Source organism: Diadema antillarum, unplaced genomic scaffold, assembly GCF_040938485.1.
Source record: "Diadema antillarum isolate AM-2024a unplaced genomic scaffold, OU_Dant_1.0 seq00000119_RagTag, whole genome shotgun sequence".
Taxonomy (NCBI): domain Eukaryota; kingdom Metazoa; phylum Echinodermata; class Echinoidea; order Diadematoida; family Diadematidae; genus Diadema; species Diadema antillarum.
In genome coordinates, this window is record NW_027271200.1 from 1,250,871 (window position 1) to 1,277,938 (window position 27,068).

The window sequence follows — 27,068 nt, forward strand, 5'->3', positions numbered from 1 at the left end:
TACCATCACAAAGAGTTGGTAATGGTAGCTATGTTAATGCCACACTCACCAAGTATGATTTATGGAATGAATGAGCATAAAATACAAAGAAGAATTTTCATTTCTGAGGCACTGTACACATAAGGGTTACAACAAACACATGCACACACACGCACACACACACACCTGGCAAAGACCAGAGTTTCTGTTACTTGTTTTTTGCTTGTTTGTTTGGTTTCTTTTATGGGGGGGGGGGGGGGGGAGGGGGGAAACAATGGCAATACTCTCAGTTACAACTTGTAGGAACATCAGGACAGTTGACAAATTCTGTAAAACCATATATATTTGCAGCATGAAATTTTTGTAAACTGGAGCTGGCAGTGTTTTTTGCAGCATCCACTGGCATTCGATACAGACAAGTGCACACAAGAACTCTTGCTTGCTTTTAATTTTACGAATCTTGGCTCCTCACGAAAAGTTCATGCACGCAAAAAAAATCTGGTTTTACAGCAATCAGCCACTTACACTTGACACAAAATATAATACAATAATCAACTGTACTTACTTTAATGGAGATAGGTTTGGACTGTGATGTTTTCTTGAGTGCAGGGTCATAGTAATTATCATCGTCATCGAGTACCAGCTGGGTGATACTTTTCTCAAGATCTTCCTCCTGTAAAATGAAGCAAAAAGACAACATCAAATCTATACAAATCTACTGGTTCTTTTAATCTAAGAACAACTCAATTTAGGCACTTGCATTCATATCAATGGCTGAAAGATGACAATACAGTACTCTCCGCGTAATCGGGTATCGCTTAAACGGGTACTCCGTTTAATTGGGTAGTAATGTCAGAGTCAGTTCCAGTGCACATTAAAATTACCTGATAATCGGGTTGCCTCTCCGCATAAATGGGTAAATAATTTTCTTCTAATTTAATTTCTACCCACATTTTATCACAGATGTAACACTTTAAGAAATCATGCATGTCAAATTTTTAACTGCTAATCGCATTCCCTGCTCAATTTGCAAAGAAGGACGATCATTTGGGGAGTGATTAAACATGAAAACACATGTACACGTACCGACTTGCCACACGAAAGGGATGTATAGGCCTAATGTGCCGTGCAAATACGCGTGTTAAGCATACAGTGTACAATGCATGTAAATACACATTGTGTGTGTCAATTGTGAATGAGACATGTTCTTCTGTTAATCGAGTACTCCGCTTAATCGGGTAAGAAACGCTCTGCCCGAGCCTACCCGATTATGCGGATAGTACTGTACTATATTTTGGAGAATGTATGTTATACATTGTACACCAGTGTATGTGACAGTGCATCATGAAGCCAACAAAAAAATTGCGCTTCAAAGTCTCTTTTCTCAGTAAACACTCTTCCAGGGTGTGTACATTCTTTTTATTATCAAGACAGATTAGAAAGGTCCAGTTGTATTGAGTTATACATCATTTTAAAGCTTAGAGTCTGCTCTTTCAGAATCTGTCCTTGCCTAAATATCCTTGCCTGGCGACTTTTTGTTGGTTTTGTGATGCAGCGTCACATATTAACAACAAAAAACTAGATTTCTAAATAGACAAAACTACCTTCAATGCAAAGTTGAAGAGTACTATTAGAACAAGTGAGTGAAAGTATAACATCGCTGATGGCATGTATTCCGTATGATTTTCATGACACCTTAACAGCATAATTACTCTTGACAAAGCTTTTTCAATTTAATCCTGACCTACCTTGCAGGTTTACTAATAACATGATGATTATAATAAAAGCAGTTCTCTCATAGAGCAAACGACACTGTTGTAGCATCTCTAAGTTACAGTAGACACACATGTATGAGGAAGAAGAAATCACAAAAAATACATAAAAGCCACGCCTTTGTAAAGTCACTGTGTTTCAGCAGTCCAGAGAGAGAGCTTTCCATTAGTAACTTTGAAATGATTGATAGAATTCATGATGGGTAAGCATTCTACAATGCTCTGTCACAAAGGCATAATATTACTTTTTGCATTACATATGAAATGTCTAATTTGGTCAGATAGTGCTTGTTGGTCTGTTTTTTCCTTGTCTTTATGCACACTTACTTGGAGAAAGAAGCAGCCATATTATTCTGCATGGTTCACATAACTCCTCATAGCAATGTTTTACCTTATGGTAGTTGTGACTATCAATAACAACATTGTAAATGCAGGATCACAATTTTATTCCTCAAGTGGCGATTAGTCATACAGAAATGCTTTATGGTGAACTACAACAGTGTATGCCCCATTTGTTGTACTGCAGATAGAAAAAAAAGAAAGAAGCAGTGATGGGGGAATGAGCAGCTTGTTCCCAAGGTGATGAACAAGGACAAGACAATTCAACAGGTCTCTATCACTATTTCATACAGTATACAAAGGCTGCTAAATTGAAATGATGACCTTTACGCAAAAAACCTAACACCATATAATTGTGTATTTTTAATGTGTCATCTCATTGATTAATTGACAAAGGGGTAATTCACATCTATGGAAGAGTATGGAAAGATTCTCACAAAATATGCTTTGTGTGCTAGCAGTTCATCAACCTCTACGATAGACTGTCTCACCTCAAAGAATGGAATCAGCTCATGGACCCCGTCATGCCGTCCTCCTTTTCCAGGCATCTCGTCCTGACGGAAGTCCTCTGCCATCCTCTCATGGGCATCCTCCCAGTCTCCAGCTAAAAACAAAATGCATCATCCCACCAACAGTTTATACATTGTAGTCCATGGACATCAAGAAAGATAAAAAGTCGAAAATATAAAATATGCATTCATCAAACAATTCATGTTCATCTCCCACAGAAGAAATAGCTCATGCATTTAAAACAAGAACTCAAAAAATCGTAGTCAAGAGTCAGTAAGTGTGAACATTCTTTGAGAGAAGCTCAGGGGCCTGTTTCATAAAGAGTTTTGATTGATCTTACACTCGATTTATTGAGCGTAACTTGATGAATCGAGCATAAGTTCAATATTGAGCATAAGTCCTGTTTCATAAAGACACTCAAGCTTGATTTAAAGAAAAATCAAGCGTAACTTTCAATAGATTGAGCTTTACTTGAGATCAATCGCAGAGTTGTTTTATGAAACGCAATTTGCGATTGATTGCAACCTACGATCAATCTGTTATGAAACAGGCCCCAGGAGCGATAATGGTAAGAGAGGGAGATTCCCACATGTCCCCACTGTCTGGGAGGGCGAAGGGAAATTTAGTCCACCCTGGTCAGTTTGGGGTTTATCACCACTATGAATCAACTATTGAAATTATAAACACCGTCACAAGGTGGACTTAACTTCATATTTTGCAGTGAGCTCCCGTGAAAAAAATCCAGTGTACATTTGTATGTTTACCAGATTGAGCATATCATCTCATTTATCACACTCTCCTTCTACATATACCTGGCAGAATTAAAATCTATGAGAGAAGATTGTTGGCAACTGAGTAGCAACACAATTCATCTGAATGCTCTATTCATCAGATGTAAGTCGTCATTGTTTCTTCTTTTGCTCTAAAAGGAAAAAAAAATTATATTATTTGAAGTACTTCCATGTGACTGTCTGCTCATTTCATTAAAACTGGTTATGAAAGTGTGAATTATGTGTTTTTGTATGTGAAATGTGTTTTTGTATGTACACACAATGTAATTGTGTGTACATACAAAAACAAGACACATTTCCAATGGAATACTTTCTTTCATCTAATCTACCTGGTAATTTGAAATGAAAACAAATTTTGCTTGAACAATTGAGTCCAGAATGGACAGAACTAGCTGATATGATTCCATATATTTATATTGGTAGTAATATGCCACACTTTCTTTTTGCAAACAGTACTATATTTGTACAAGAAGCAGAAGTTAACGATCAGTACAGTATAGCAATATTGGTGGAATAGTCACGAGTCATCCAGATTCAACGGACACGGAGAGAGAGAAATTATCAGTAATGGCAAGAGCCAATCACATAAGTGAAAAAAGTGATGCTATCACAGATATGGCCTGCTTGACAGATGTTTGTAAACTGCATTCTAGGAAATTCTTTAAAAGTTTTATGTCAAATGTATGACCTTTGGTTTCAGTGAGGTACGTACACGTGTAAGTACTAGATACAATTGCCAGCATGTACAAAGATGATTATAGTACTCAGAGCATGATTTGTATGTTTGATCCCAATCATTGAATAAGAAAAAGTACAGCATGCATATGGAGCAGCGCGCTACAAAAATGTTGTCACCGTCTGTAGTCAACAAATACCCATCTGCACATATATCTGGGGATTGAGAGCACTATATGTATTCAAATGAAAATCATCATTACGCTGAGGTAGAGTCAGGAAATTTTAAATATGACAGCAACACGGTGTAGGTGTTTAGATTTAAAGGGACATTCCAGACGATTTTCATAATTTCACATCACACAGTACATAAATCGACAACTCCATGTATAGATTTGTGGAATTTATTGTGGTTCTTGAGCAGAGAAACAATACTTTGAAAAACCTTGAAACAAATTACACTGAACAAGGATGATGACATAGGAGGTTCACATATTTCAGAAATGTAGCAGTGTAATTCCATTACAATACCGCTTGCTTGCGAGTTCACCTGTGTATAATCTATGCATGCCTTCTTCTTTTGTTCTGCTTCCTTGAGCCCCAAGTCATGCATTCTTATGGTGACTCTGCCATGTCATCATCCTTGTTCATTGCAATTTGTTCTAAATTTTGAAAATATTCTTATTCTTCATCCCAATTATCACAAATTCTGAAACTTTTTCCTCGGTATAACTAATTTATAGTTGTTTAAATGTAAAAATCTGAAAATTATCCGGAGGTCTCCTTTAACCCTAAAAAAATTACAAGCTTTGTGACAAGCTCTGTCTGGGTCTGTCAGCTCACCATCTGCTCCAGCACCAAAGGTGTCATCATTGACAGTGTCATAGTAATCTCCTTCATCCTCCTCTGGGCCCTCATCCAGAGGCTGAAATATTTCAAAGGAAAGGGGTATTAAAAAACAACAACAAACACACAAAAAGAGAAAGAGATGCATACATGTACATTGTAGAATTATTCTGACCAAAAAACAAAAACAAAAACAATCACTCAAAGTATGAAAATATATACGGGTATTATATATAAATGCACAACATGAAGTTTCATATTTGATAACTGAATGACTCAATGTTATACTCATGACTGTCATACCACTTTTTACCAGGTTACTACCACATGTTCATGAACACAGTCAAAAGTGAATAACACTAGTGGAAACTCTTGAGATATAACCTTTTCTTATAATTCATTTGCAGGACCAGTGACCATCCTTGATAACAGACATCTCAGGAAAATCAACTTAGATCAAGACCTATCTACCCCGTCCCCGTGTATCTACACGTGCCACAGGCTCTGATAAGAAATACAGTCCCAACAAAATAATGCACACTGTAACAATCAAATGAACTTTCAACCTGCAGGCAAGTTTAAGTGCATTGCATCATCAATGCCTAGTGTTCAAGTAGAAATATGAAATTCTTTCATGCAAAGATAATCTGGAGATACAATTGCAATGAGTGTTGTGCAGCAATGAATCTCAACAACTCCATCAATTTTCTATAGAAATAAGATCAGCGCAGACAGCGTGCAAGCCATGCAAAATTGTGGGATTTTCAGAGTGAGCTTGCGCATGCACGTGAGGAGATTTCTGTACATGGCGCAGAGACTCCAACTCTCCCGCTTTCGACGGGACATCTCCCGCTGAAAGCCCACTTTTGCAAAATCTCCCGTTCTCCCGCTTGAGATTTAATTTCTCCCGCCCTGGCTCTGTGTCTCCGGTTTGAAATGATTTCTTACTTTTTGTCTTCGTATGTTGAAAAGTAAGCCTTAGATAGCACGAGAGAGCATCAAGAACCCTAATTATTAGAGCTTCCTGGGCCCAAGCGGGCCGACCCCGGCCGCAAGGAACTTTGCGCTCGTGATATGCGCTTCGCGCACATCAATTCGGAGTCTCCCGTTTGTTTGGGGTTTCAGGCGGGAGAATCTCCAGATCAGAAGGTGCTTATGGTTGGAGTCTCTGCATGGCATTTTATTGCATGGCTTGTGCGCTGTCTGCACTGGATGCAGTGAGACGCTTGCACGAAAAGCACCCAAAGGCTAGTGGACAGTAGAATTCATGAAGAAAGTGAACCCGTAATATCTACAAAGTGATCTATAGTTTGCTGACAAATTCAAGTACCCACCTACTCTCAGTGTGGGACAGTAATGTGGAATAGAGTCTATACGCACAAGATCAGGTTAGTTCTGGTTTATTTTTCTCTTTACGAATCTTTGTAAAATAACGTCAGACTTCAGCTTCATGGGGCTGATTCATGCGTGGGGAGGTGAGAGCTGCAGAAAAAAGCACAGAAAATTTTGAGTCGGATCAGGCTGATAGGTGCGGCAACCCTACATTGAGCGAACCAGCTGGCGCCCGTGTCTCGATGTGTCGCTGCATATTGATTTTTTTCAAAAAGCGGAGACAGAATTTTTTCTTCTTTTCATCAAGGAGAGTGGACATGTGTGTGTAACAAGAAATCACCATGCGAAGTTGTGACAATTTATGTGTCATGTGTGACCCTGCATCACCAAACCAACAAAAAGATGCCAGACATGGATTTTTAGTTACGGACAGATTCTTCTTTTTCTTCCATTAAGTGCAGCTTCACGCTTGAAGATTACGCACTGTAGTGTGTGAGAGTGTGCAGCCGTATGCATGCTCCACCAGTCAAATTCCACAAGTAGTGTATTTACAAAATATATACATGGAGTGCAAGTAAAAATCCATAATTTCATACATGAGCTGCAGTTACGTCTCCCTCAAGAAGGACTTGAATGCCTCGAGGGAGGGTGAGTCAGCTGGGTCTGCTGGTAGGTGGTTCCAGTCTCTGGCAGTTCTGGGGAAGAAGGATGAGCTATACACCAGATTGGTGCATAATGGTGTCCTGAAGCGGGAATCATGCCCTCTTGTGGAAGATCAGTTTATGTTGACTTTTGTAGGTATTGCTGCCAGTCAATGTCCACCAGATCATAACAGATGCGATACAGCATTACAACACGGCTTTGTAGACGCCTGCTAGCAAGTGATGGCCATTGTAACATGTCTAGCATGGCGGTGACACTGCTGTGACATTTGAAGTTGCCAATCACGTAACGTGCACTTCGTCGCTGAACCATCTCGATTTTGTCCACATTTTTCCTGGTGTGTGGGTCCCATGCTGTAGCAGCATACTCCACAACTGGACGAATGTAGGTGAAATAGGTGGCCTGCTTTATCTTCTGATTGCAGTGTCTGAAGTTACGACAGAAGAAGGCACAAACAGAGTTTGCCTTCTTGATGGTGGCATCAATATGCGTGTTGAAATTCAGCTTTCTGTCAAGATGGACCCCCAGATACTTTGCTGAATGAACTTCTTGAAGGTGTTGGCTGTGGATATTGTAGTGACCTATGATTGGGTTTCTTCTGTTAGTGACACCCAGCACCTGGCACTTGGAAGGATGAAATTCCATCTTCCACCTGATCTCCCACTTTTGAAGCCTGCTTAGATCTTCTTGCAGTTTGTCTGAGTCTTGTTGTGATGAGGTGCGTTTGTACAGGAGGCAGTCATCAGCATACAAACAAGGGGTTGAATGCTTAATGCTGTCTGGGAGGTCATATATGTAGATGAGGAACAAGAGAGGTCCTAAAACGCTACCCTGTGGCACGCCAGAGGTAACTCTTGCTTCATTACTGAGTTGGCCCTCTAGCATGACTTGCTGAGTGCGGTCAGTTAGGAAGTCTGCCATCCACTGGAGAGTAAGGCCACGGACACCACAGTGTTGTGCTTTGAGAAGAAGGCGCTGGTGAGATACCTTGTCAAAGGCCTTAGCAAAGTCAAGTAGTAGGACATCGATCTGTTCTTTGTCTTCTAATCCCTTAGCAAGGTCGTTGATGGTGAGTATGAGTTGTGTCTCACATGATCGCTGCTTCCTGAATCCATGCTGGCTGTCAGAGAGAATGCGATAATTGATGAGATGGTGAATAGTGGCACAATGTACAATGTGCTCACACAGCTTGCACAGGATTGCTGTCAGGGAGATTGGTCTGTAGTTTGCTGGGCATGATTTGCAACCTTTCTTGTAGATAGGAACCACAAGAGCTTTTTTCCAAGATGATGGAATGCGACCTTGATGGAGGGAGGCTTGGAAGAGCAGAGTAACTGCAGGTGAGATCTGCTCTGCAGTTTCTTTCAGCAGTTTGGCAGGAATTCCATCAGGCCCTGTTGCTTTGTGTTGTTTCAGATTTTTGAGCAGTTTTGTTACTCCAGCTGCGGTCACTTCTATGTCTGCCATGTCTGGGTATGGATTTTGTCCCAAGTCCGGAAGGGATGAATCATCATCAATTCCAAACACTGAGGAAAACTGTTTGTTAAGGTGTTTGCCTTCTGCTTTGAATCACAGTGTAAAATGTTTCCCTCCTTGAGTGGGTTACACCTGTTTGGTCACATCGAATGGTCTTGATTAAGGCACCCAGGCATTTGTTACTACTGGGATCACTGTCAATCAAGTCAGCCAAGTACTTGTTGTAAGCTTGTCGGCAGGTTTTCTGTGTATCCCTTTTAATGGCATGATAACGGCTCCAGGCCTTCATCTTTGCTTCACCAGTGCTGGTGGACTTGCTTGAGATGTGCTTTGCTTTCCTGTAGGCCCTTTGTTTCTTACGGCACATGCGTTTGGTTGTGGTGTTAAACCAACATTGATTACATCTTGATGAGGACATTTTTGACGGTACATGATCCTTGACAAGTTTGTCCAGTGAGCGCTGAGTGTCCTCAAACAAGGTTTCAATTGGAGTGGAGGTGTCATTGTCAGTGACAAACTTGTCTGCCCACTTCTTGGCACATGTACGAATGCACTCCAAGTCTGCTTTTTTCCAAAGTAAGATTTCTCTTCGGACTGGTTTTCGTTTTGTCGCCTTGATTTCCAGTTCTGTGAATATCACATCATGGTCACTTAGCCCTGGCATGGGCTGACACTGCCGAACTAACGTTGGGCGATTTGTAGAAATAGTGTCCAGAATGTTGTCTCTTCTGGTAGGGAAGTTGACGATCTGTTCAAGCCCTGTTCTAGCAAGTGTTTGAAGGTATGATTCACTGATGGAGTGTCTGTATTGGTGAGAGGTGATCTGTTCTGTTTCCCACTTTACATCTGATAGGTTCATGTCTCCGCCAATAATCCAGACTGCTGAGCTAGGATTAGCACTGCAGATATCCATGATGGCTTGGTTCAGGTTGTCTTCCTGAAAGAGCAGACTCTTAAGCTTTGAAGTGATATATAATTCAAATCAAATGGACTCTCCTAACCTATCTAATGGGAAAAAAAAACACACACTCTGGAAAGTGTGAACTGAGAAAAGAGACCCTGAAGTACACAGTCTATTCAAGCACTTAATCTTCACCAAACCACGCTAGCTGTGCAATGAATGGGACACAAAACAGGATGTAAACCACAGGAGCAATAACAATGAAGGGATTATCGGATTAAGCTTAAATTATCCATGCTCTATGTATATTGACACAACATTACTGTCCATGATTAGATCTAATGCCAATTTTCAAAGCAGTAGCTGTATCCTTTCAAAAGTTATAAGACTAGACTTGAAAGTGAAGAGTGCACAAAGGATTTTCAAGAAATGAAAAAGGGCCTGTAAAGACATACCTGATCTCACTACTCTACAAAAAAAGGGTTGTAGAAAAACTGCTCAAACACACTTTCCCATTCATTTTATGGTCCCAAACTTAAGAATGATGTAGAAGAGGAATAGAGCTCTAGACCTAGCTCTTTCAGAAAATATGACAAACCCAAGATTGACTTGGCTCTCCCATTTCATCATTTTTGAGTCCTCACATGAAATCAGTTACTGAAAAAGTGGTTTCTTTCGCGGTGGTTTTATTTTCGCGCTTTTCGCGCTCTGAGGTTGAACCGCGAATTTAACATCACGCGAAAATATTTTGAACTCGCCGCTTGTTACAATGCTATTGCGCACATGCACACACAAAGATTTCGCGCATTGAGTGTATTGATGGTCAACACACACACAGCGACACCGCGCAATGTACATAGCGTTACAACTTTACAAGCGTGTTATGAAGTACTCTCGAGACAGGATTTCAGGTAAGCCTGCATTTAATTTTAATATCTATTTAATAAATAAAAGAATAATTGGATTATACATCTAGTTTGGGTTTTCATGTGCAAAATAAAACAGTTTTTGCCGACTGTGAATTCACAGATTTTGCCAACCGCGAATTTAAACACACGCGAAAAAGTTGGCACTGAAGGAAACCAGAGACTCCAACTCTCCTGCTTTCGACGGGAGATCTCCCGCCGAAAGCCCACTTTTGCAAAATCTGCCGTTCTCCCGTTTGAGATTTAATTTCTCCCGCCCTGGCTCTGTGTCTCCCGTTTGAAATGATTTCTTACTTTTTGTCTTCGTATGTTGAAAAATAAGCCTCTAGATAGCACGAGAGAGCATCAAGAACCCTATTAGAGCTTCTAGGGCCCAAGCGGGCCCTGGACCCCGGCCGCAAGGAACTTTGCGCTCGTGATATGCGCTTCGCGCACATCAAGTTGGAGTCTCCCGTTTGCTAGGGCTAGGGGTTTCAGGCGGGAGAATCTCCAGATCAGAAGGTGCTTAGGGTTGGAGTCTCTGGGAAACCGCGAAAGTATCTGTACGCGAAAGAAACCACTTTTACACTAGAGGTGCAACTTTTTGTTGGTTTTGTGATGCACGGTCACATATAATGCAAGATGGATGAGAAGTGAGCCAAGGGCCGGCCGCGATCATGTGCAGCTTGCGCTCACCCCGGGGGCTAGACCTCATGCCACGAGCATGGCCAGGGTGCTCATGAGGCGGGGGGATCCTTATGAGCGGGTTTCCCGGACTAACAATGTAACAATAAACATGGGTGACTGTGCTCGTTCGAAATTAAACTTCTACGCTGCACTGCTGTGATGTGAGACCCCCGACTCCGAGTAAATTTTACGCTGAGTAAAGTTCTGGTTACCTTAATTTTTACAAAATGACACAATCATAAATAAATGCTTGTCATTTTATGATTTTAATGTTGTAAATGTAAATTAATAAATGCAAATGACTGATGTTTGATTTATACAATGTAGACCTCCCTATGACGATTAAGCACACTTGCAAAACACTAATATTCGAACAATTCCGCATCATCTAGACAGCAAATCGAAATCATGGGCATTGCAAATCACAGCAGGAATCAGGAATGCAGTCGGATATTTGCATCGACTTGCAAACACACCATGCCATCAACCATTGGCATATCCATGCCATGCACCTGAATCGTAACAACTTGAATTCGAATACACGGGACTGTCCATTCGTTTCACCATAACAATGCAGTGACATTTACGCAAAAAAAAAATGTGAATACGTTTCAGAGTTCGGTTCATTGACAGAATGCACATCATATGCCACGTGAAATGTCATTTTTGCCTCATATGATACTCACAGGTAAATCTGCATCGAATCCAAATAAGGTGTCTGTCATCTTGATTTCGCGGGCACGGGAATCCCTGAATTCTGGAAACCCATATCCGACTTATGAGAAAAATCATGTAAGAAATAGACTAGCACATTGTACATAAGGGGCAAACTGGAAAGATGATTAGATTTTTCTCTGCCATAAATGACTTTTAGAAGATTATTCCTATATGCTTTGTTTTCCTACATTTTTTGTTCTCTATTAAGTGATATTTCTTGATTACATTTGCCATTAAAGGTTTATTGAATTGATGATTAAAGTGGTCTTACATTTCAAATCCTCATATGTAATGGAGTCGTCCATTACTGCCTATGTTACGCATGTGCAGAGACGATGTTACTACGAATTTGGTGGCCATGTTGCGAGTGTTATACGAAATTTCCCGATGACATTGAACGACGTTTTTATTTCAAATTTTCAGTGTGTAATTGTGTGTGTTTTTGCCTCCAGTACGAGGAAATAGAAAACTTAAATAATTTCCGACAAGTCAGAAACAGCATAAATGGGAGATAGCGGAGAAGAAATGGAAAATACTGAAGTTACCGAAGTGACTGTCGGCATCACCGACATCTCCGAAGCACTACCGAGTCCTGGTGCCGATGATTCAGCCTTCACGAACGATACAGTTACTGTTTCGTCTGGTCAAATAAGCACTTCAGCGGTAACAGAACATGTTTTCACTGCTAGCGTCACACCTACGGGAATCTTCACCGCCAATGGACACCCTGTGCAGGTGCAAGATGGGGGCCAACTTAAATCACGAATTATTGCTGTTGTGCAACAGGAAGCCGCGCTTGTGGATGGTTTGAAAACACCGGCGACCCCCTGCACTCCCTCGTCCCCATCGGGCGAGAAGCGGCACTATACGTGGGATGACACGGTGCACTCGGACGTCCTTCCCGTGCGCTGCCGTAACACTTCTGCTGAATTGTTTAAATCCAAACTTGGTTCCGGTAGGTTTATGTGTGTCCATGAACCAAGAAATTAAGCATAATATTCTCAGTGGCAGATTCAGGGGCAGCCAACGGGCACGACCCCCTTTATTTTTTGTAAAAACAAAAATAAAAGGAAAACTTGGGTGTGCGCACCACCCTGGGCCCCCCATTTATTTGTAACGAATGCCAAATTAATAAAGGTGCCCCCCCCCCCCCTTACGGAATTCATGGATACGCCCTATATTAAATTCTACTTTCTCATTGAAAATCTGCCATTGACTCTTTATCAGCTAGTAAAACCTAAGTTGTTGTCTAGTAGGTCGGTCATAAATGCATTAAAAAAAAAAGCCCTGTTGTCGCTGTAACACTAACAGTAACACTAACAGTAGAACACATTGATTGTTAAATAGTAATGAATGTTAATGTTTTACACTACAGGAGTCGATGCACGTCGGCTGGTCAATGGTTGGGCAGGCTAGATAGGTCATTGCCATTGTCACAGAGATGCTGGTGGGGCAGAGTGATGAAAATAAATTTTGATTATAAAACTTCGTTCAATGCGTCTAGGAGTTTAATAATATTGCTAAGAAGAAAGAAGATGAAATAAGCTAGGACCAACAACTTTTAATTTACTTACAAGTTAATGTTATGTCAGGGTCTGCAACTTTACAAGTGTAATTTTAAAAGGGGTTGATTGGAGTAAGTGTACAGGTTAGCAGCCGCATAAGGGTTTTTCCACTGAAACACAAACTTGCAAATTGCTTTAACCCAGGTTATATCATAGAGGTTGACCACTTGCCAATTCACGTTATTGTCTCCATCGCAATACCAATGTCCATTGCGATAGTAAAAAAAGACCACAGCCGCGACCTGGTACAGCATCCGCTGGTTCACGACAGTGACAGCTCGGTTTGCGGCCTGATGTACAATTCCTAAAATCCTATGCGATACTCGCGTGCTCCGCGATCTTCTGCTGAACGCCTTCATTTGGCTCGCGAACGTTGCGTAAGCGCCAAGTCCCATTGCGAAAGCATGTGAAAAGGGCTGGCGTGCGTGCACTGACCATAAACAGGGCTTGCAGTCGTGGCGGTGTTACTGTTGTCTTTCTCATGTTTTTTTTATTTTTTCGATCGTAGCATCCACTTCTGGAAAAAAATGACAGCCCACACCGGCTTGCGAAAGTTCTATTTCCTATATGAGGACATGTATTCAAAATTCATGAACGTCGGGAAAATGACAAAAAAAATCCTGTTTCTTAGACCCCTTGTTCCTTACCTGTAATGTTAAGATGTACCGAAAATGAAATTTTGGATGCGAGATGTCGTCATTTAGGTGAGAATATTTCACTTTGGTTGGAGATTTTGCCCATGTCATCGGTTGATTTTTGTAGATTAGCAGTGTGTCAGTGAATGTGTGGTATACATGTAAAGAGTGTGTCGTTGTGTTCAGCGTTATATTACTAAATATGCTGTAATGGCCGCGAACAGGTGGCTGGCCGCGAACTGGGACATTTACTCTACAGTCCAGCAGCCAGTTATGGAGATTTATACATAATGTTAGCTCTGCTGAAAAGAGTATAAAACCTCATCCTACCTCCTACCAATGCCCCCAGACACAAATGACTCTTGTGTCTCAAAGCCCACTTTGGCCTGTCTGCATGGCACTGTACAACTGTGATGAATTCATATTCTATACCATTTGTGTTTCTTTTTGTTTTGTGCTCACTCAAACAGGAGGAAAAGGGAAATGCGTCAAGTTCGATGACCAGTGGTATACTCCGTCTGAGTTTGAGTCCCTTTGTGGAAGGGGGAACAGTAAAGACTGGAAGAGGAGCATCCGTTATGCTGGGAGGACTCTGAACTGTTTAATAGAAGAAGGCATCTTGCAACCCCACGCTGCTTCTTGCACGTGTGCCTCTTGTTGTGATGATGAAGGAGTGGTGAGTTATTCCAGGCAATGGCACTGTTGACTGAGATACTGTGGGGTTTACTTGAAATCAGAAGTAATGATGTTCTGCTTTGACAACTGGATGACTGTATTTGAGCTGCAGATCAGAGAGCACAAAATGTACATATTTGGTGCATTATTGTATGTATGTTATCTTTGTCTTGTACATTCGTATGATTGTCTCATGCTAACGTGCAATATAATGTGGATACGATAATGATATACTTTTTCCATAGAAAGTGTATTTTTTAAATCTTTTTATCTTAATGTTTCTTTCTCTCTTTCTTGCAGTCTGGTCCAGTACGGCTGTTTGTGCCGTATAAGCGGAGGAGAAGAGATGAGCGTGAAAGTCTGCCATCCACCCCTACGTTTAAGAAAACAATGCCGAAGCTGAAAGATGGTAATTATTTGGTGCTTTTAGGAATCCGGAAATTAAAGGGAAACTCTCCGAATGGATAATATGTGGTTTCAGTTAGTGTGAAATCATTAGATGAAGGCATCAGTGAAATCTGGGAAAAACTGGACAATCCGAGCAACATTGCATAAAAAACGTTAGGATAACAACTCTTGCTAGAATAGCAATTTCTTGTTGCAGCAGCCAATCAGGAATCTGGATTCTTATCGTTACCATGACACCTGTCATTCCAGCAAGAGTTGTTATCATAGCAATTTTGTATGTAATGGTGCCCTGGTATGAATGAAAGTTTTGAATCTCTTATTTTGAATTTATAAAGTTTTGATTAAATCCATGTACGTATCATCGCTGAATGAGAAGTCTTCAACAGTTTGTCATGCCACAGTAGGGAGCACTGTAAAGGAAATATACAGAAAATTCAACCTGTTTTGAACTTTTTTTTTTCCAGCATAATGGAAGAGCACTGACTTTTTACTTGTAGGAGGCAGTGGGAATGATATTACCTAGCATTTAATGTCTGCACCAAATAGGGGAAAAATTTGCTTAAGGGCAATTCCGCGGTTAGTAACGTTACATTTGAACAAATTTAGATATTTGTTATTACTACAAAATTACCATTTATTCATTTCAAGTCAAAATTATGTCAAAAACATATTCATCCTTCCCATGTTTATGATATAGAAAAGAATGAATACAATCCAAGAAATATTAGAATTGCTATGGCAACTTAAAGGGCTGGTTAGTAACGTTACGAAAAAAGGACATGACAAAAAAATCAATGTCTTGTAACAAAAAGTGTGCAAAAATTCAAGTTACTTCAAACAAAGTGTTGCATTAATTTCAATTATTGCATCATGACAAATGTTCATGCAAATTTTTTTAGCAGTTCGACCGATGATTTTTTAGCTAGACCCCCAAAAGCATGGTTAGTAACGTTACGGTTAGTAACGTTACATTTGTCCGGAGTAATTCCGCAGGTCATTTCACCCTTTTGTAATTGACAAAATGTCACATGACTTCTGGAGTATTTAAATGTATTCATCTTTTACCCTTTAGCAAAGCTTGTAGGAAAAAATTTCAAAGGAACCCACTGTAATTTGCATTTTAAGTGAATTTCAGCATCCCCAGTCCCACATGTACATTTTAGATGATGGTTTTAGATCTCGCAAAATCAATAAATACGAAAAATAAAATCTACTGATTTTGAAAGACCTTAATGATTGATGAACATCCATGGCATTAGTTGATACCTAAATCAAGGAGTAAGATAAAGAGGCACATTTCTTTTATCCATGTCATGTCCACCTAACTGCGGAATTGCCCTTAAACATGAAAATTAGAGCACTGTAGAATTCTCTTTCAATTTCCTTTTGTATCATTTTACTTCTGTGTCATCACACACTTGTAATCTTCTTATCCAGTAATGATGGTACACTGATTTCACTAGAAGACAGTTTACAAATTGATAACTTCTGAGTGGCTTTTCCCATGTTTTGTTAAACTTAGTAATGTGTAATAGCTGGTGTACTTTTCATATTTTTGTACTCACTGCATCATATATTTGGGATTATTTCTCCTTGAAGAAAAGTTTATGTCAAATATTTATTTGATATAAGAAAACAACCACATAGTATTTTCACCTATCAATGTATTTTTATTCTTTTATTCTTTTATTTTTTGGTTTTTGTTTTTATGGTGGTTTAACAAACCAGGATACCAGATATGGTGTCAGAATCTTTCTGTTTACACTGCTGTTGTACTATGTGCTGTGGAAAGCAGTATACAAAATTGTGGTGATATGCACTGTAAAAACATCTACCACAATTCTACTCCCACGTTTGTCTCTGTCGGGGTCCAGTGGCCAGCCTGGCAGAAGAAGGACGGTCCATGAGTCTAGAGAGTCAGAATGGGCTGACCATTGGTGAACAGATGGCGCTAGCACCCATACCTCAAGCCCTCACCCCGACCCTGACCCAGGCCATGCCCATAACTCCCAGCACCCCCAAGGCTGACCTTGAGCAGCAGCACTGGTGGCACTTGGAAGAGGTACGGTGACTGAAAGCACACGGCATACTCCAAACACAGAAATATTTGCAGTACATTACTGTATGCGCCATAGATATATTTTGCATAGTCTTTTTCTTCATGAATTTCAGAAGTCTGGTGCAAATCCCTTTTATTTAACATTATGCAAAGATATTAAAGGGGCTGTACAGTACTGGTTGAGGTGGGGATTCATGGTTTTTACATTCCTAAGTGAGATAATGAGAAACCTCTTATGAAATATGAAAGAGCATGTAATTTTAAGAAGGATTCAACGTTTATTTGATGAAAATTGGTTTTCAAATGACTGAGATATCCCAAAAAGTGATAATAATAAAAGACTACATGCCCCAACTTTATTAGGATCTCTTTGTTTCACCTTGTTTTTGGATATCTCGGCCACTTCAAAACCGATTTTCATCAAATAAACTTTTGATACCCGTTAGAATTGCATGCTCTTTGACACCTCATAGAGTGGTTTCTGAATAGCTCGCAAAATGTTAAAAGCTAAATCCTCACCTCGACCAGAACTGTACACACCCTTTAACTCTGATCCTGATAATATGAATGTGACGTGCATGCTTACATTACTCCATTCACTACTGTACTCCACAATCACAAATTTAACCTCTCTTGCTCTCATGAAATTGTTCAGGAAGTCTCCATTCACGAAAAATTGGACTCGCTAAATGTATGGCATACACAGTAATTTTCACAGATTTTGTTGTACTTTTAGCTAGCATGAATTCTAAAACCCGCTAAAATATTTGCAATGCAAATGCTGAATGGGTCAAATTGTGCCCATTGTCAGCTGAAATACTACTAGCTAGAAGTATGTGTGCATTTTTGTGTTGATGTCTTCGAATTCATTTGAGCATATGTGTGTGCTCGTAGCTGTCTGTACAGGCTGTACAATCTAATGGATTGTTTGTGTGTACCCAGTATGTTAATTATCATGGATGGAAATGTCAAATCAAAGTTTGTCTTGTTTATGAATCGGTTGAAAACATACAAGTAAGCAGCTGCGCAGTGCGAATTGAAGAACCTCACCCATAATAGTTTTTTTTTTTTTTTTTTTTACCTGCTCAGTGTGTAAATTTGGTATCACATATTAACAATGACATTTACAGTCAAAAGGCACTATACAGTACTGGTTGAGGTGAGGATTCAGCTTGTAACATTTTGTGAGATATTTAGAAACCACTCTGTGAAATGTTATAAAAAGCATACAATTCTATGGAGAATCAAAAGTTTATTTGATGAAGATTGATTCTGAAATGATTGAGATATGTAAAAACAAGGAAAACAAAGAGATCCTATAAGAAGTTGTGACCTGTCAATTTTATTAGCATTGCTTTTTTTGGATATCGCAGCCATTTCAAGGCCAATTTTCATCAAATGAACGTTGAATCCTTCTTGAAATTACGTGCTCTTTCATATTACATAAGAGGTCATTATCTCACCAAAATATATTATAAACCTGAATCCTCACCTCAACCAGTACTGTACAGCCCCTATAACAGATCTTGACTTTATTATTGAGAGATTGGTTATAATCAAACAGAATTACCAAAAGTAAGGTTTGTGAGGAAGTAACATATCATCTCATTTGCATAATGTGGGTAGGACTAAAACATTGTTAGTTAATGAGGTTCGTGAAACCATAAATACTCAGAATGAAGTGTGCTCATAATAGTATTTTTACAGCACAATATTGAAAGTAATCATGAGACAGTTCAGAGATGGCCATTAAATTCACTGCTACTGTTTCTCAACATGTCTTGCTTTTAATCATCATTTAGGTGCTTGTTGTCTGCAAGAATTCTTTTTTTATCACTGTATTGTAGTTGTCCCATGTTTTTGTCACACACACACACACACTGACATACACACATATATAGAGATACATATCTGTGTGTGGATAGAGGATCACTCGCCCATGTTTTGTGACTGCCACATCATCTCTTCATATTTGTATTTTTTTCTCTCTCTCCTATGATTCTGTGACACAGATGGTAAATCAGTTAATACAGCAAGCCCAGCAACTGAAGCAAATGATCGACCAGGCCAAGCGGCAGGCTCAGAACAGTAAGGACGCAGCCCTCTCGCAGGCCAAAATCCAGTTTGATTCAGAGAAAAAGCAGGTGAGTTCTCCAGTCTTGACTCTTATGTCACCGGCATTCACACTAGGTCCCACATGAGGAGAGATCTTATCTGTTTTAACCATCCACACTACTGTATGTATACGCTATATATTTCGCGGAGGTCAGGAGTCAGGAGCTATTCGCGAAATTAACAACACGCGAAAATATTACCTTCCAAAATGAATCCCTTGCCTTGATGATACGAACATTTCAGTACTAGTATACCATGTGACGGCTTACCGAACAGACCATACTGGCTAAGCTTGTTTATGCACGTCCACATCTACTTACGAATACTGTAGAGAGCCAATCCATTATCGCAAGGGGACCACTCGTCAGAAATCTAGCGTGATGGACTTAACCACTTCAAAAATGTTGAATTCTAACTTACTAGTTCGCAGAGTTTGGTAAGTTTTTTTCATGCAGTGTATAACTAGTATCATTCTTATTTTCTAGTAAGTTGAAAATTCACACTTTCTTTGCCACTTCATATTTTCTCTGGTCCCCCAATAGCGAATTTAACCACTCGCGAAAATGTGTGACAGCGGCAATTCGCGAAAATTTATGCACGCGAAAATTATAGCGTATACAGTATTACATGTATCTCAGCTGTCCCTGAGCTGCGGGGGCAATCGGCATTTGGGGTGACCTCTGCCATAAGATAGGGCTGCACACTAACCCATTTTGTCTACTGGTCAGACCTCTTTGTTGGACCAGTGGGTACCCAGTTTTTCCATTTTTACTGGTCTATTCCTGAAAAAGTTACTGGTACGACAGTGATTTTCACTGGTCCTGGATCGTTGGACCAGTACAGCCTTGCATTAGACACCAGGGTTTGCGCATGCACACATTTGATGAATACAGTTGGGCCCTATCAATGCAAGCTCAAAGTCACTCTTCCCTCCAAATTTTGTCCCCAGACCCGGCAAGTTTCGAGTGAACAATGGGAGAAGTCCAGTAGAGTACTCACAACTATGGTTTTTGAAGGACCTAGTGTAAACACAGGGTGTAGAAGCTGACCCAAAGCACATCAGAAATTGTTTGCTTGACCCTGATGAGCTAAATAATGTACAGGTCGCATTTAAGTGTCTTTTTTTGTGTGTGTGTTTCACCTTGCAATGTTAACAATGCTAACTTTGTGGTTTTAAATGTTTGTGTGCAAAATCATAGGAGAGATAGAGAGAGGGACCCAACATGCTTCATTTCATTAAGGGTAAAACATAGTTTCCGTACGCCTGCAGAAACGATTTTTTCTCTAAAGTGGACACACAGACAACATAATATTGTATGCATATAGAGAAATGTGTGAAATGATGCTGTGATTTCACAATGTTGTGTTGGTTACGACAAAAGTGCAAAATGTTACCCAAAAAGGTAGGCTGGAAGTATTGCATTCGCAGCACATACCTGATCGTGGTTTCTATGTGGTGTTTTACGATCGTTTACATAAATGACATTATATTTATCGGGCTATAGCAGTATTCATTGTGCACGTTAGATTGAACCACTGCTACTGCTATGGCACAGGTGGTTAAATAATCATAATATTCTGGTGACATTCTACCTACATACCACTGAATAGTAATTAGTGAAAGATATGTCCTGCTATCAAAACTATTTTACACTTTTGATCTCAAAATACATTATCCTAGCAAATTGTGTCAGCCAGACAAGTTTGCTGGTAAAGCCTTTTAATATATTGCAAGCAATTTCCAAATGATGGAAGACAAATTTTGAGCCAGTGTGAGAACTATGTTGTAGCTTAAAAAGCTTAGTATTGAAATGCAGTTGAACATGTCTAGTTAGGCAAACAAGATAATGCTGGATTCATAAGCAAAGGTGACAATAGCATCACACAAATACACCAAAAACTATCAAAGTATCGATAGTTACTCCAAAGCAAAGCTGAAAGGTCCTGCCGATTACAGCAAAGTACAAAGTTCTGGACAGACTGATCCCCAGTGTATCTTACCTTTTCACAAGATACTGTAATAATCAACTGAATCCACTTTTTGATGGTTCTCTCCACTTAGACTGTCACATATTTCCCGCTCCTCAGCATACACACTAGAACAGACATTTTGTGCTTTTTTGCAACCTAATCAGATTAGTCTAAGAAGAACAGCTCAAATTTATCAATGATGTATTCATTCTTTAAGATTCAAGTCATATATTATCATGCACTAAGGCATAAAAATCTTCTCAACAGTCTCCATTATGAAAATGCCTATTCAGCACATATAGCAGACACCAATGTCTAGTGTCATCCATATTTTGATAGAGTGGTGATTGAACTTGTGTACCTCCCAACAGGCCCTGGCTGACTACAAGATGGACGCCCAGATGCAACTGTCCAGAGCTCTCATGGAAGCCAAGGCAGAACGAGATAATGCGGTGGCCCAAGCGCTGGCCCAGGCTCGTGCTGAGAAGATCGACGCCGTAGCCGAGGCCAAGTCATCTCAACTGATTAAGGTAGGGTGATATTTATTTTATTGTGACACTTTCAAGTGAATTTTCTGGAACACTAGTGAAGGTAAGATGAGGATCAAGACGTGTGGTTTGCATTTCGTATCGTCATCTCTCCTACTCAGAGAAAGTGTCATTTAAGTCTCGAATATCAGAAGACACTCTATGCACATCATCTATCCTTCCATACTTGCATAATACACAGTCAAATGTGCATAAAAAAAGATTAAATCCACTCAAACCAAACATATACACACAGAACATTTGTGTAGCATGTTTAAGGGGAATGGCAGGCAAGATGACTGTGCTGTAGAAACACTTGATTAAAGTGCACAAAATATAAATCATCTCTTAAACCATGTAAAATGCTGGATAACTAGGTACTCTTAGCTCAACTTGTACATGTAGTACCTCTTGTGTAGTCTACCGTAGGGGAGAGTAAGCGGATCATTTTCTCTTTGTTTATTTTCTTGCCACCAAATTTGAACCCACTAAACAGTAGGTACTTGTACTTTGTATTGCAGTCCTGTGCAAACTGTGGGCGGGAAGCCACCAGTGAGTGCACCGGCTGTCACCGCGTCAGCTACTGCAGCGGTTTCTGCCAGCGCAAGGACTGGTCCAACCACCAGCACAGCTGTGGACATTCCCAGGCCCTACCCCAGGTCATACAGGCAGTGACAGAAGCTGAACATGACAGCTAGACCCCCTGTCTCCTTTCTTCCTCCCCCTCCCCCTCCCTTCCATGTCCCTACCCTCTCCCTTCCATGTCCCTACCCTCTCTTTGTTTCTACAGAGACACCCTTTTTTTTTCCTTTTTTTTTTTGAACAATGATTTCACGTACATGGTAAACATAGCTGAGCTTATGTGTGGCACAAATAAGGACATATTGTCATGGGTTAAAAATTGCAAAGATGCTTTTCCAATATATTTTTTAGTACCCTCATTCAAAATTTCATGACAGTTTTGGTATTAGAAATGCTTTTTTTTTTTCATAAGATTCTGTAAAAATGGGTGTTCGGTTATTGACCTGATATGTTGTGATCCTCAAATGAATACCAGCGGCAAAGAAAACATCCTTCTCAAAATCTTGTCTTTAGCTGCATGCCTGAAGAGCCTCTGACCTGATTACAGATAGGGAGGCATACTACTTCTACTGCAAGAAAGATTATTTCCAATTAAGGAACAATGGTGCATCAGTTGTTTCATTGCCAATATGTAAATCCGCTAGCAATCCTGATAACTTCTTGATAGCATTTATTTCAAGTTCTTTTATGAAGATTATCCTGCAATAAAAGTTTAATCTTTTTCTTTTCTTTCTTTAGGAGGTTCATACTCATTACTACATTTAATTGTGCACATTAATTACATTGATTTAGTTGCAGGCTTGTAGTAGTACATCCAGGTACATTGCTGGATTAGGGTAATGTCATTTTTCTGAAACTCATTAGCTAAATACAGTTTGTTTGACACAAGAATCATCTGAAATCCACAACCACGTGTGTCTAGGCCCTTCTGCATAATGTCAGAATTATTTGTGTTCTGAAATGTTTTTGTTTAATTTATTTGTCTGTCTGTTTGTTTGTTTGTGTCTATCTGTCTGTCTGTCACTGCCGTAGGAGTCAGGTCCTGCAAAATACTGCATAAGAGAACAAGATCTATTAAGTGATTTTTAATTTCAGCACCCTCATTACCCATTGCCTACCCTTCCAAAGTATAAGGATTGTGAACAAATGGAGTAAGATCAATGGACTTTCAAGAAGATGATACTTTTTATTTCTCTTGCAGCCCTAGGGCCATAAATATGTTATTTTCATTTATTTAAGCAATTTGACATACACCTTCAATTAATGGCTCACCAAATCTGTAAAGGACATGTTTGTGTGCACATATATTTTGTTGAATTTTATTTATTAGGAAATTTTGTTATTGTTTGTCTTTGCTGTTGGTCTATACAAATGTACAGGGGAAAAAAAAACTCTAATTTTCAGAATCAGTGATACATTTCCTGTGTCTATTATGAATGTGGTAAAAAAAGAAGATAATTTGAAGTTGCTTGGTGATACGAGTTGTCCACAGTGTACAAGCACTGCTTTTTAGTACCCTCAATTTTTCTTTTCTTTTCTCTCTCAGAACATGGATAATGTAACAAGTTTGGTTTAGCTACTGTGTGCATGCTTTCAATTTTCTGATTACCTCTAATTTTCATCATACAGTCTACCATTCTGTACTCGAAATGATTTGTAATTTTCTTGTCTTATGTTGTGTTCTGTTGAAAAAAAAAAAATATGGAAATGGACTGAATTGAATGGAATGGAATATGTAAATGCTTGGCACATAATTCAGAGTGTATATGCTTTGTTTGTTTGAATTAGATTTGATGCAATTGTTGAGTCATCTCTGCTTGTTGTGGCACATGACATGATCTTTAGCAGATAAAGTCATGTTCTATAAATAAGGCCAGATCTATAGCAGGTCATTTCTGCATGAGTTATCAGCCTGGTGGAGTTAGTACAATGAATCTTGGATGAAGATAGCACATATGGATGTTATTGTGTTGTTTTTGGTTTTCTTAATGTGAGGATGTGATCTGTCTATTTGTTCTACCGCGGCATGTTCTTTTTGTTGATCCAAGCTTACGGTTCAAAGATGTAATTGATTCATGATTTGGCCAGCTTTTGTATAGATGTATTGAAGAAATTCCGTTGGCCAGTGTTTGCAATCTGTTGCATTCGTACATGTACCTCATTCTTAAAAATGATACAGTCATCCTTGCTTCCAGCTTAAGTCGACCGTACATAAATTGAATAATTGCAGAGGTCAAAGGTCTTTTCAAGTCCTCTTCTTTTTATATTCTATTAATTTTAATCCCGCATAAGTTGAATTCTCTCTAAGCCAGAGCTATTTCTTCAGTCCAAATAGATTTGACTGTGGATAATAGGCAAGGTTGACTGTACTATTTTCCTCAGCAAGCGCAACGTTGTAGAAGTAGGATCATTTTCATGTCATTACTTATTGAATATTCGGTATGCCATATTATATGATGTGGGATTAATGCAATATTTTTGTTGTGTTTTTTTTTTTTTCTTGGAAATGTTGCTGCTGGTTTTCTAACATTAAACCTTTTTTTTTTTTTGATCTATGTTCATGGGTCAAACTCGATCCATCTATAAAGATAAAATGCAAAATCTTTCTGCTTCTCCGTCCTTGTATTATTTCAAGTAATACTGTAATGATCTTTCTTTATTAATGTGTATGCCTCCTCACTGAAATTGAGCTTTGCTGGTGTAGTACTTACAGTGCCAAACACCCTGGAAATATTTATAAGCTGCCCAAAAGATGACAAGTATACAATGTATAATCCACTTCTCTGCCTCATACATGTATTTCTATGCTTCGGCGTGACAAGTGTAAGAAATGATGTTCTGCTATCCAACTTGGTGCCTGTTCAAGTGCCCCCACCCCTATTCGATCACTTTGATTGGAGAAATGGATGCTTAATACAGGTTTTGACACTTTTTCACCTCTTAACTACTGTATATGTATCATAGGTACACTGTGCATGTGAGGAGTCATTTGTAATGATAATACATATCAGCAGCATAAGTGGAAACAGCTCAGAAATTGTTCAAAAAGTGCTAATGAAGAATGTAATCTTGAGTGTGTGGTTTAATAGGAAAGAAGACTGAAGCTACATTGTATGCCGGACACTGAATGGATCTTGTGTATATACATGTACATGTAAATTGAATGTGAACTGCATTGAGATTATGAGAGCTTGCTACCTTTGTGTATTTGGCTCTAGTTTTACTGGTTGTAATGCATATGTAAATACAGATGACGCCAGAAGTGTGTGATATACCCATTAAACATTTTGTGCATTTGAAAGTGAAGGAGGTGTACAAGTGTCATTCTTAAAAAGTTAATCAGTACATTTTGTTCCTAAATCATATGTATTGTAAAACAATGATGAAAACAGACAAATTTGAATAAAGACACATCTTTATTTGACTCATTTACCCTGTAACACATACCTCATCAATATACAGTTCATGCTATTGTATGGATGTATATTATAAAGAACTATTGTATTTACAGTAGCAATTGGTCATTTCCACAGATTTTTCCAGTACAATATTTCTTTCTTTATACTAATCACGCTGTCAAGCATAACCACTAATCAGTGGAATGAAAAGAAATATCAACATATTACTGTTAATTTATGCAATATATACAACTCTTTGATTTGTCACATTCATAATAACATTAATCACAGAAAATGTGAATACAGTACGTGTGTCATGAACTGTGCAGATTTGATTGAATGGGATGGTGTTTGGACTGGGGTGCATGATTACGGCCGACAGAAATGTTCTTGGTATTCTTAAAGATGGATTAAAATAGGATGTGTAATTACATCATTGTTAATAATCGACCTTCCTGCAAAAAAAACAAACAAACAACAAGAACAACAGCAAATAGCACAGAACTAAATGTGGTCCATCTTTTCTTTTTCCTTTTTTTTTTTTGTTTTGTGTGTAATAAGTTCCATTGCCTGATCATTTAAAAGTGGAAATGCGTAATAGCGCCCTCCTTTGTTTCTTTAGCTGGAATATCACAAGGCAACAACAATGACAATGTATGCGAGTACAACGAACTTAAATCCTCATGTCTGTATTTCTCGCTGCAGCTTGTTGATAATTAGGATATTCAGGTTAATTGTCTCTTTTCTTCTTCTATATTGTACTTGTTTCTTTCTACGACTAAAAGACACATTACAAAGAAAGTTGAGCAGTTTTCGTGGTACAAGTTGTACCTAGTTTGAAGAAGTCTGGAGCGATCACAACTGTTTTCAATATTTAAAACTACGCATCTTCAGATGGATATACAATGTACCCGTGTTTGCGTGCCAGAGAGGAGGAGCACATAACACGTTGTGCATGTATCATACACATGAGGAAAAGTCTATCATTCCGTGGATAGTCGTGGGGCTACCCTGCCCACTCACAATAATAACTATGATTTAATTGATTACCTCATATTCATACAAATACCATTCGACGGCAGAAGGTGATCTGAAAATATCGATGAAATCTTGCAACGAGTGATTTTAAAGCATTACATAGGTGCAGGAAATAAAAAAAAAGGAATGTTTTCGCGAGTGTGGCGTGATATACAATGTAGTACATGTAGTAGCACTTTACATCAATTCATCCATCCAATAAGCACCCTCGTTAAAACACCCTCTTTACACGGAGCTGTATAGCTGAATGCCTTATTCCTTAAACGAAAGTCAGTAGGCCTACATCCTTTTCATCAACATAATAGATTAGAGACGAAGAATTGATTCTTAATGTGGAATTAATCAGTTCTGCATAAAAAGATGTTTTTATTTCTATTATATACCTCAAATAGGAATATTAAATAAAGTAACTGCCGCCATTTGGATCTATGAACCGAGGTAAGTTGAAGTTTTAAACCCTGTTGAGGATGGAAACAGACTTGATAGTAGGGTTGTCAATGTC

The 27,068-nt window shown here is 39.2% G+C and overlaps 2 protein-coding genes across 2 annotated transcripts in view; one reads left to right on the plus strand and one right to left on the minus strand.

The window, feature by feature from the left end:
* The window catches only part of LOC139727090 (protein PAT1 homolog 1-like), a 38,762-nt gene extending 27,126 nt beyond the window's left edge, over positions 1 to 11,636 (minus strand). Inside the window, exons 1-4 of the mRNA XM_071638070.1 lie at positions 11,563 to 11,636; positions 4,910 to 4,991; positions 2,582 to 2,694; positions 545 to 652 (exon numbers count right to left, since the gene is read on the minus strand). Coding sequence (XP_071494171.1) covers positions 545 to 652; positions 2,582 to 2,694; positions 4,910 to 4,991; positions 11,563 to 11,601 — 342 coding nt within the window. The 5' untranslated portion in view covers positions 11,602 to 11,636. The remainder of the gene's footprint in view (positions 1 to 544; positions 653 to 2,581; positions 2,695 to 4,909; positions 4,992 to 11,562) is intronic.
* A 320-nt stretch (positions 11,637 to 11,956) lies between these two features.
* LOC139727091 (deformed epidermal autoregulatory factor 1 homolog) lies at positions 11,957 to 22,246 on the plus strand. The gene is made up of 7 exons (XM_071638071.1): positions 11,957 to 12,548; positions 14,264 to 14,469; positions 14,769 to 14,877; positions 16,751 to 16,938; positions 18,948 to 19,079; positions 21,393 to 21,551; positions 22,070 to 22,246. Exons 1-7 carry the CDS (start codon positions 12,098 to 12,100, stop codon positions 22,244 to 22,246), a joined length of 1,422 nt encoding a protein of 473 aa, XP_071494172.1. The 5' UTR covers positions 11,957 to 12,097.
* The last annotated feature ends 4,822 nt before the right edge of the window (positions 22,247 to 27,068 follow it).